This window comes from Sorex fumeus, unplaced genomic scaffold, assembly GCF_029834395.1.
Source record: "Sorex fumeus unplaced genomic scaffold, SorFum_2.1 ptg000122l, whole genome shotgun sequence".
Lineage (NCBI taxonomy): Eukaryota > Metazoa > Chordata > Mammalia > Eulipotyphla > Soricidae > Sorex > Sorex fumeus.
The window spans coordinates 35,734,322-35,745,232 of NW_026606179.1; the positions used below are offsets into that span (position 1 = coordinate 35,734,322).

At 39.2% G+C, this 10,911-nt stretch overlaps 1 protein-coding gene across 5 annotated transcripts in view; it reads left to right on the forward strand.

Annotated features, from left to right (window-relative positions):
- Positions 1-8,942, forward strand: part of CHD9 (chromodomain helicase DNA binding protein 9) — a 199,385-nt gene extending 190,443 nt beyond the window's left edge. For all 5 annotated transcript variants that reach the window (XM_056136930.1, XM_056136929.1, XM_056136931.1 and 2 more), the window contains 3 exons: positions 485-613; positions 2,895-2,999; positions 5,427-8,942. In XM_056136930.1, coding sequence (XP_055992905.1) covers positions 485-613; positions 2,895-2,999; positions 5,427-6,305 — 1,113 coding nt within the window. In that variant the 3' untranslated portion in view covers positions 6,306-8,942. The remainder of the gene's footprint in view (positions 1-484; positions 614-2,894; positions 3,000-5,426) is intronic.
- The last annotated feature ends 1,969 nt before the right edge of the window (positions 8,943-10,911 follow it).

Genomic DNA, 10,911 nt, shown 5'->3' on the forward strand with positions numbered 1-10,911 from the left:
TCATTTCATATCCTTTCTTTGGTAAAGCATTATTCCTTACTAGGGGGAAAGTGGGAAATTAATCACTCTGGGCAAGAACTGAGTGCTGAAAGGAGATAATGCTTAGTGCTGAAAGGAGATACCAAGAATCACCTATAAACAAAAACCAAAAACTGCAATTGTTTTTATGAAGAATACTTCTGATCATTATGATGGTCTTGATAATCATATGGTTTAAATGTATTAGTTGTTGAAGGAAAGAAGATCATGAGTCATGTATTTTTAAATATTTAAAATGTAACCTGAGTGTACAGTTTTCTATAGTCTTGTCTCCATACAGTACATATTTTATATGTTAAAGATAAAAGTCTGTAATATTTAAAAAATAAAGATTGTAGTAAGATTATGTTTTTACTTTTATAGGATTGAATTGCTTGGAACAACTCCTTCATACTATTTGCACAGATAAAGATTTTAAAGCTATTTCTTTGTCTGTATATTTTAGAGAGTGCAGCTCCATGAAGGGAGACCCAAACAGAAAAGACACCGTTGCAGAAACCCCAACAAACTAGATGTTAACAGTCTCACAGGAGAAGAACGTGTCCAACTGATTAACAGAAGAAATGCCAGAAAGGTATTTATATATACATTAGTCTTTATATGTGTGTGTATTTAAATGTTATTTATATGTATATGTTTCATATTTTTAAAGTATATTTGTATATATGTTAGTCTTTAACATTTTTAGACCTTAATTTAAACTTTAGATCTCCAAAGAGGTCTTCATTCAGTAATCATAAATATCTTGATTCATTTTTTTCCCTTGTCCCTTACTATTTTTTTAATTGTGAGAGACACGTCTTGTGCTGGGGGGGTGGGGGGCACGTCATACCAGGACCTCCAGGAGTCGCCAGAAGTCTCTGTTTTCTGTTGTGAACCCAGGAATCACACAGCCACGGCACCCCTGGGGTCCCTCGCAGCATTTGGGGCTGTGCTAGAAATGAACTTGAGGCCTCAAGTGTCATGTTCTGTGAAAATAAAAATATTGCATAAGTTTCTAAGAGACATAAAAAGTTTTAGGAAACCTGTCCCCTGTTGTGCTCGTCTTCTTGCTTTAATGGGTGGTGGATGGTGAGTGAGGTTTTTGTAACTCTTGCTCTGCGTATTTCCCAAGTCATTTTTATCATGCTCTGGATTAGATATTTAGCCATTAATGCTTCACCGAGTAAACCAGAGAACACCCATCTATGTAAGTCCATAGCTTTTGTTGTCTTTGATTTTCTGTGAATTTGATTTGGGTTTTATGGGACTAGAGCTCGAACCCAAGATCCCCCATGGGTGCAAGGCATAAACTATACCGCTGAGCCATATTTCCTAGCTGCTGGCTTTTTTACTTGTGGGATTTGGTTGTTGGGTTTTTTTGTTTTGGTTTTTTTTTTGGGGGGGGGGTTTGTTTGTTTTGGTTTTCAGGCCACACATAGTGGTGCTCAAGAGTCACTCCCAGCAGTGCTCAGAGGACCATAGTGGTACTTGGTATTAACCTCAGGACTCCTGGATACAAGATTCAGCCCACAAAAGAAAAAAAAAGGAAGAAAGTATCTCAGAATAGCAGATTACTGAGTTCCTTTACTTATAAGTAAACTCAGTAAATTATGTTTTCTAATTCTGTTTTACTTTGTTAAATGGCCTCACTGCTGGTATAAAAATACATAAAAGCATTTGGATTTCTCAGAGGAAATAATTGAATTTGGAAGAAAACCATTTTCATGTTGCTTGTTGCCACTGTTGTGGGATCATTCCTGATGGCATTTGTGGCAACCAGGACCATACCCAATGACACCTGGCCATTCCAGGCTGTGCCATAAGACTATTTAGAATAGGCACTGGACTTTGAGCTATTAGTTTAAAAGCTAGTCCTGACATTCACTTTAGGAACTTTACAAAACTTCTCTGCTTTTAGTCCTTTAACTGTGAGATAAATGTAATACTTCCTGGGGACCAGAGCAATAGTACAGCAGGCAGGGCATTTGCCTTGCATGCAATTGACCCAGGTTCAATCCCAGGTACCCCATATGGCCCATGGAGCCCACCAAGAGTAATCCTTGAGTACAGAGCACAGAGTACTCCCTGAGCACTGACCACTGTGTGGTCAAAAATATATATATAAAAAGAAAAAGGTAATACTGCCTCAAAAGGATACAGTGAGAATTAAAATAAATTATGTAATTAAAGTCCTTGGGGCTGGAGAGATAGTACAGTGGATGGGGTGTTTGCTTTGCACACTTTCGACCCAGGTTCTATCCCTGGCACCCCATATGGTCTGCACTGCCCGAAGTGATCCTTGATCCCAAAGTCAGGAGTAAGCCCTACTGCCAGGTGTGGCCCCCAAAAATCAAAAACAAAACTAATAATTTATCAGTGAAGTCCTTAACATAAAACCTGGCGATAACAAAAACTACTTGTACTTAATGTTATACCTTATGCTAAGGCACTTGAACCGCCTCATTTTATGATAAAACCCTATAAACAAAGTACTACTGTTGCCCATTTTTTACAAATCAGAAAAGTGGGGTTCAAAAATCGTTGTTGATATTAACATAACTCAAGTGTGCCTCCAAAACATCTATTCTTGAATTAGGCTGTATTGCCTGTTAAACCTAGTAAAATGCATAGTAAATAGTAATTATTTCTAGTTACTCTATAAAACAGTTAAGCTTTACATTACCGCGTGTTTATGTCATATATTAATATTCCTGATGGATTATGATAATTCTGTTCAACATAAAAGAGACTGTCAACAGGAGCTCAGGTAACATATGCTTTAAGGAAAGAAACTACAGCACAGAATAAAAATTTAAAAGTGTGTCCATGTTTCATAGTTTTCAGATACCTAACCGTCTATTTTTCATTTATAGGTTGGAGGTGCATTTGCTCCCCCTTTGAAAGATCTATGTAGATTCCTGAAAGAAAATTCAGAATATGGAGTGGCTCCAGAGTGGGGCGATGTTGTTAAGCAATCTGTGAGTATTCCTAAGTGCTAACTCAGATATCATTGAGAAATTAAGCGCTTTTAATTGACTCTTAAACTTTTAGTTCCCCCAGAAAAAAAGGTTAAGGTCAGAAAGATAAAGGCCACAAGCACATGCTCTGCCGGAGGGAGGCCTGGGTTTGATCCTCACTATCCCACAAGCTCCTAAGCACTGCGCTAGTAGGTAGCCCCTCACTGTGCCAGGGATGGTCCAAAAAAAAAATAGGGCCAGAGATAAAGCACAGTGGGAGAGTGTGCTTCTACTGAACAGTTGTCCTTAACAGAGAGTACTTCTTTTTGATCCCTGGCACTGCAAAAAAGAAAAAGCTTCATGAATTTGTGATGCTTTCAGCCCGTGTTTTCTTCTTTGCATGTTACATATTTTGCAGAAGTTTATTGAGTTAGGTTGCAGAATCAATATATGCAGTTTTACTTAACCTGCCACAAAGAATCAACGTTGTGAGGGAAGAAACATATGTATAAAGATATTTAGTGTAGTAAAAATTTTTAGTATACTAATAGTCTAATATGTCCAACCATATTGGATAATTATGCATCTATTTCAAGATTATATCTTAAAAGAACATCTGGGAGGGTTGAGTGATAGTACTGTGGGTAGGGGGTTTGCCTTGCATGAGGCCAAACCAGGTTAAGTGTCTAAGTGGAAGGAGACTACAAAACTATATTCAGCATGGTTGGGTTTTTTATTATTTTAGAAAGAAAGATGGGGAGAATTGTATCTATCTGTGTGCAAGGAGAAAATGGAAGAAAATATCCTGAAATATTAGCAATTATTATCTCTAAATAGTGAGGTTATGAAATTTTTTTTTTAATTCTCTTTGCGCTCATGTTTTCCTCACTGAACTCTAGTCCTTTTTTGTTTGTTTGTTCACTTGTTTTTTATGGTGCTGGCAATTAAACCCAGATTTCATGCCTACAGGGTAGGCACTGCCCCACAGCCACATCACAGCACACCCTAATAGGTTTTTTTAAAAGAATAAGATGATCGTCATGAAATTTTAAAACTAGTCCCATGAGAATCCTTCAGACTCACCTATACTGGTTGATATTCCTGTAGACCATCACGCACATGTGACTGTCCAGCCCCTGCAATGTGGTTATCTGAATGAAGATGTATTGTAAAGTAGATACACATTTGTCAAAAACAAAAAAACTGGTTTTGGGTTTTAGCAGATGGGGCTCTCGTCAGCTGTGCAGTGCTAGAGAGACCACACATGCCAGGATTGAACCCAGGGCCCCCGCATAAGCCAGGCATACACATCATGGGCTGTTTGACCTCTCTGACCCTGGTTTGGGGTTTTGAAGGCTTCATTTCGGGGGAGGAGGAGAATGTAAAATTGGGCTGGAGCGATAGCACAGCGGGTAGGGCGTTCGCCTTACAAGCGGCCAACATGGCCGACCCGAGTTCGATTCCTCTGCCCCTCTCGGAGAGCCCGGCAAGCTACCGAGAGTATTCGATATGCCAGACACAGTAACAACAAAGTCTCCAATGGAGACGTTACTGGGCCCGCTCGAGCAAATCGACGATCAACGGGAGGGCCTTTATCTTTACCTTTACCTTTATATCGATGACAATATGTTGATTGTGTTAGGTTAATAAACTATACTGTAGCACTGTCCTGTTGTTCATCGATTTGCTCGAGCGGGCCCAGTAACGTCTCCATTGTGAGACTTGTTACTGTGTTTGGCATATTGAATATGTCACGGGGAGCTTGCCAGGCTTTGCCGTGCAGGTGAGATACTCTCGGTAGCTTGCTGGGCTCTCCAAGAGGGGCAGAGGAATCGAACCCAGCTCGGCCAGGCTGGCTGTGCGCAAGGCAAACGCCCTGCCTCTGTGCTATTGCTACAGCCCTACTACTAAAGGTACTGTTAACTGGGTTTATTGTTTTGGTTTTTTAATTTGGGGGCACACATGGCTTGTCCAGACAAACAGCAAATACTCTCCCCGCTGTGCAGTCGCTCCGCCCCAATATGAAATTGTGTTATCTCTTTCACAGTTGATTGCATCCGTGCTGGATAGAATATTCATAATAGTAATTATGAATGGGCTGGAGCAATAGCACAGCGGGTAGGGCGTTTGCCTTGCATGCAGCTGACCCAGGTTGGATTCCTCCGTCCCTCTCGGAGAGCCTAACAAGCTACCGAGAGTAACCTGCCCGCACAGCAGAGCCTGGCAAGCTCCCCATGGCACATTCGATATGCCAAAAACAGTAACAACAAGTCTCACAATGGAGACTTTATTGGTGCTCGCTCAAGCAAATCGATGAACAACGGGAGGACAGTGCTACAATGCAATTATGAATAGTTCCTCGTTTTTAACAGAAAATTTGTATAACTTATATATGATTTTAATAATATGACTATTATAATAACAAATACATTCCCCCCCCCCCCCCAGGGATTTCTTCCAGAAAGTATGTTTGAACGTATTCTCACTGGTCCTGTTGTAAGAGAGGAGGTAAGCAGGCGAGGGAGACGGCCTAAGAGCGGAATTGCAAAGGCAGCAGCGGCAGCAGCGGCCGCAACGGCCTCTAGCGTTTCCAGCAGTCCTTTGCTGGCCAATGGCTTACTTCCAGGTGTGGATCTCCCAACTCTTCAGGCCTTACAACAAAACCTACAAAACTTGCAGTCGCTGCAAGTGACCGCGGGGCTGATGGGAATGCCTGCCAGCCTTTCTTCTGGAGGAGAAGCTAAAAACATTGCTGCAATGTTCCCCATGCTGCTGTCAGGAATGGCTGGACTACCAAATCTTCTGGGCATGGGAGGACTCTTGACAAAGCCTGCAGAGTCTGGAACGGAAGACAAAAAGGGAAATGACTCTAAGGAGCTAGAGGGCAAAAAAGAAAGGACAGAGAGCCAAAATGCAGAGAACGGGGGAGAAAACTCTGTGTCAAGTTCTCCTGCGACATCCTCTACTGCTGCATTAAACACAGCTGCGGCTGCCAACCCCTTAGCTCTTAACCCGCTGTTACTATCTAATATACTTTATCCAGGGATGCTTCTCACTCCAGGCCTTAATCTTCATATTCCAACTTTGTCCCAGTCCAATACTTTTGATGTACAGAAAAACAAAAACGATGAGATAGGCTCCTCCAAGTCTGTCGAAGTAAAAGAAGAAGATTCCAGAGTCAGAGATCAGGAAGACAAAAGGGGAACTGAACCAAGTCCTCTCAATGAGAACAGCACAGATGAGGGTTCAGAGAAAGCCGATGCTTCATCTGGGTCTGATAGTACATCATCATCATCTGAGGATTCAGATTCTAGTAATGAAGACTGAATCCCCGGCTGCACTTAAATTATGAACTGATTTTGGATTTTTTTTCCTTTAATTATTAATTGTAAATACCCAGTGTTGAGTGCATCAATAACTTACTGACCGAACATTTCAGTTATTTGTTTAGAAGTGCAAACTGCTTTCAGAGACGTTTTGCATGTAATATTTCTTAAGATTCATAAGTTTCTGAACTCGTATGTACTATCAAATACATAAAGGTGTAAAATTACAACAAAAGGCATTATAATTTTGTTGGGGGTTAATTTTATGAAAATTATGCTCAATAAGAGTTGTATATTTAATATATTTGCAGTGAACACAGAATACTTTATGCATATTACTGATTTAATTTGAATATAGTTTTACAGCCTCCTTGACACCTATAATTTACAGATCAAAACTCAGCAATAATTTGGGCAGCTAATGAATGTCATGAAAGCTGTAGAATCTACGTCACCATCCATTGCTTTAATTACATGAAAATGCTCTAGTGTTGTGATGCACTGCTGATGTTTCCAATTCAGGTACAAGTGTGTTTTAAAGAAGAAATAAGTTTCCCAATCAGCCAATTTGGCTACCTGTTACCTCAGCTGAGTTAGTTTAGGAAGTTTACATTCATTTCTAATTCTATACTTGTTTTCAGGGGTTTTTTAAACACATCCTATCTATCATGTTAATCTGGCAAGAAATAATGACTTGCTTTTTGCTGAGCCTAACTCTGATAGCAGTAAAATCAAGTCATAAAATAATCCTGTGTCATGTAACTTTGGCACCCTCTAGACATACTTAGTTTTAACTTTTAAAAGTTTGGCCTCCTATTAGAAGTAATTATGTCTCCGATGAGTAATGTCTATTTCCAGGGTTCAGAAAAGGCAGACTCATGAAATGCCACTGAAAAAGATCTTTACACACAGCATACTTCATGTAAAAGAAATTGTTTGTTCGCTTTTTATTTGTGTAGATTTCTATTTGTGTTGTATGTCATGGAAATAAATCCAAAATTAACAGAATAGTGATTAAACAATATGCAGAGAGTCTAAATTCATTTTCAGTTGCTAGGTGTAAGCAGACTAAATGTTGCCCGGAATCAGTGTTGGGGAGTCAGTATATATTAAACATGCTGAGTCACCCATTTTGAAAATGCACTTTGAATAATCAAAAGGACACACGTTATACATGTAAACAGCAAAAATGAAGTCCAGAGCTTCTGATCAATTTCTTAGAACCTTTTACCGTGTAAAATTTGTTTGATATTTGATTTGTGATATGATTTCTCCTGCTAAAGCTGCTATTATTCTGACAAGGTAGAGGTCCACGTTCATCTTCATATATATTTAAAACAAATGAATTTGATGTCAAATATCATTTACATCCAAAGGAGAGATAAGTGTTAACATTTCACTGGTACTTTAAGAAGCCAGTGGTGAGTTAGTGAGGGGATCAAGAGGGGGTAAATATACCCCACTTCTCTCCACAGGGGGAAAAATAACTTTCAGTATGTTTTGATAAAACTGTTACTTTGTCATGAATTAAGCAATTACATTGGATTTTTCTAAGACCTTTACCAATAAATTATGTTTCTGTATGTAAAAATAACTAACTCCTTATTAGAGAGACAGTGTTATATGTATTTACAAAATTATGAAAGTTTCATTGGGATTGTATTGATTTTTGTAATTTCCCAAACTAGTACTTTGAATTGATAGTCCTTTATGCAATGTCTTAGCAATAGTCACTCTAATACCCACCCAGAAGTGGGTGGCAATTCTTCATCATGAAAATGATATATTTACTATTTAGTATCTTCCCTTTGCAGTATTGCACTTTTGTTTAACTAGAACACCTATGAAATAGCCAAAGTTTTTCAAACACAGTTAACTTAGTTTGCCAGTGAAGTATTTCAATACCATCTATATTTTCCTTCCCTCCCTCCGGTTCTACCCTCATGATCTTAATTCCTTTCCTTCCCCAAATTTAAAAAAAAGAAAAAAAAGAAAAAAAAAACAAGAAGAAAAAGGGGAAAATATCCCTCAGTGTTGTCACTAAAATCTAATTTATATCAAATGTATGAGATAAAGTATTTTCCTAATTATGGTCAAATGAATTTGGTTAACATCTTAGTGATTCTCTTTCTATGTAATAAGGCAATTGCATTTTTCAAAGCATTAAGAGTAATATTAACTTTAGACATTCTCTTGAGTTTCAAGACACTTCTATTTAGTATTGATTGAGGGAAAGTTGTCCAGGTATCAGCTATAAAAAAAAACAAAACATGCAAATATGGTTGTGTAAAGTTAAGGGTTATAAGGAAAAAAATCAGTAGAATTACATAATACTAAAGTTGCAGTTGAAAGGATATCCAAGTATGTGTTGGTAGTTACTAAAAGAATTATAGCTGTTATTGCCTTGTATTTATAGCCCTTGTTTCAGGTTTCATGATTCAAGTCTTAGTCCAATTTTCCTTTTGGACATTTGCAATATTTACCAGTTGTGTTTTGTGTAGTCTGAATTTGCTTTCTGTAGTTCAGCAGACGTCTTAAAAAGTCATTTGTAATTTATTAAATTACTTTCTATGATGTTCTATAGAGCAAATGGAAGTTTAATTATTTTTTATTAAACATATTCTTTGACTACCCATGATGTCAGCCTCTGTACATGATAATGCTTTTGATTGAATTGTATATATTTTTCCATCTTAGTTATAAATGGAATAAGTTGTTCATCTTTAGAAGGAAAGTATACTTTGGAGGAATTTTTTCATGTGACTCACATCCAGTGTGGAAAGGGCAAGGGTGGGGGCTTAGAGCCAGCTGTGCTCAGGCTTCCATACATGCTGGTCATCAACTGTCTCCTCAGGCCCAACTTGGCAATTTTTTTTTCTTTTTAATTTGGTTTTGGGCCACATTGGCCTGTGCTCAGAAATCACTCCGGGTGCTACCCACTGTACTATCATCTCTAGCCCCTGAAATAAAGTGTGAAGGCAGAAATTACAGCTCACAGTATCATGGTTTTTTGTTGTTTTTTTTTTCTTTTTGGGTCACACCCGGCGATGCACAAGGGTTACTCCTGGCTCGTGCACTCAGGAATTACTCCTGGCGATGCTTGGGGGATCATATGGGATACTGGGAATTAAACCCGGGTTGGCCGCGTGCAAGGCAAACGCCTTACCTGCTGTACTATGGCTCCAGCCTCAATATCATGTATTTTTACATTCATAGTATCACAGAAATTATATTCACAGTATCATGTATCATCACATTTTTACCTCGATTATGGGGCGAGGGCTTTGGGCCACACCCAGCAGTGCTCAGGGCTTACTCCTAGCCCTATGCTCAGGGATCCTGGCGCACTCAGAGGACCATATGCTTGCCCATGGTTGAATGCAGGGGCGTGGTGTGCAAGGCAAGTGCTGTATCCACTGTATTATATCCCGACCCCTCCACAGTTTTTATCTCAGCCCCCCCAAAAAAAAAAACGAACAACTCAAATATACCTAACCTCTTAGGTCCGTTTTGAAAATCTGTAATTACATTTCCCTTGCTCTTAATCTTTCCTAATCCACTGCTAATGTTAGTAGCATTAGGGGGTTGTTTTTTGATAAACATAAAATTATATTTTCCTATTACAAAAGTCAAACAGTGAAATCTCTCTATACACTCATTTAACTTAAATGCATTCAACCATATTTTTACTCTTATAAAACATTCTTTGTTGTATATGATAGCAGGGAAACAAGCCAATTCTTGCACCTAAATGCTCACCCAGAGGAATTTACTCCAGTGCTGGAGGGAAAAATAGCTATGTCAGAATTTATTTTGTGTGTTTGGGTAGGCAGGTAGCCATACATGGTGAAATTCAGGGCTTCCTCCTGGCTCTGTGCTAACGAATCATTCTTGGCATCTTCTGGGTTCAGAGCCATAGTAAAGCATGAAGCTACCCAGAGGACCATATGGCGGGGGGGAGGGGGGGGGGGGAGGGATCAAAGCTGGGTCAGTCACGTGTAAGGCAAATTTTTTGAGAGCAAATACACTATATAACGTCCTGTGTCACCTATTTTGTGGTATAGGAGAGAAGCACTTTTGCTTTTATTTTTCCCACACCCAGCAGTGCTCAGGGCTTATTCCTTTCTCTGTGCTCAGGGATCACTCTGCAGGCTCCGGGACCATATGGGATGCTGGAGATTGAACCCAGCGCAGCTGCTTGGAAAGCACCCTTTGTGCTTTACTATGGCTTTGATCCCAGAAAAGTTGTGTGTGTTTTTTTTAGGGAGGGTGGATATTAGAAGTAATATTTACCTTATAAAATAAATTTAGAATTTAGGGCTGGAGCAATAGCACAGCGGGTAGGGCATTTGCCTTGCACGCAGCCGACCCGGGTTCGATTCCCAGCATCCCATATGGTCCCCTGAGGACCGCCAGGAGTAACCCCTGTGCATCGCCAGGTGTGACCCAAAAAGCAAGATAAATTAAATAAATTTAGAATTTAATCACTACAGAATGCAACTTGAGTACAAGGCTTAATTTTAAATACAAAAATTCCCAAAACAAAGCATTCATAATCCCATTCTGTTACACTGTTAATACAGATATTGAGTCATTATATGTATGTT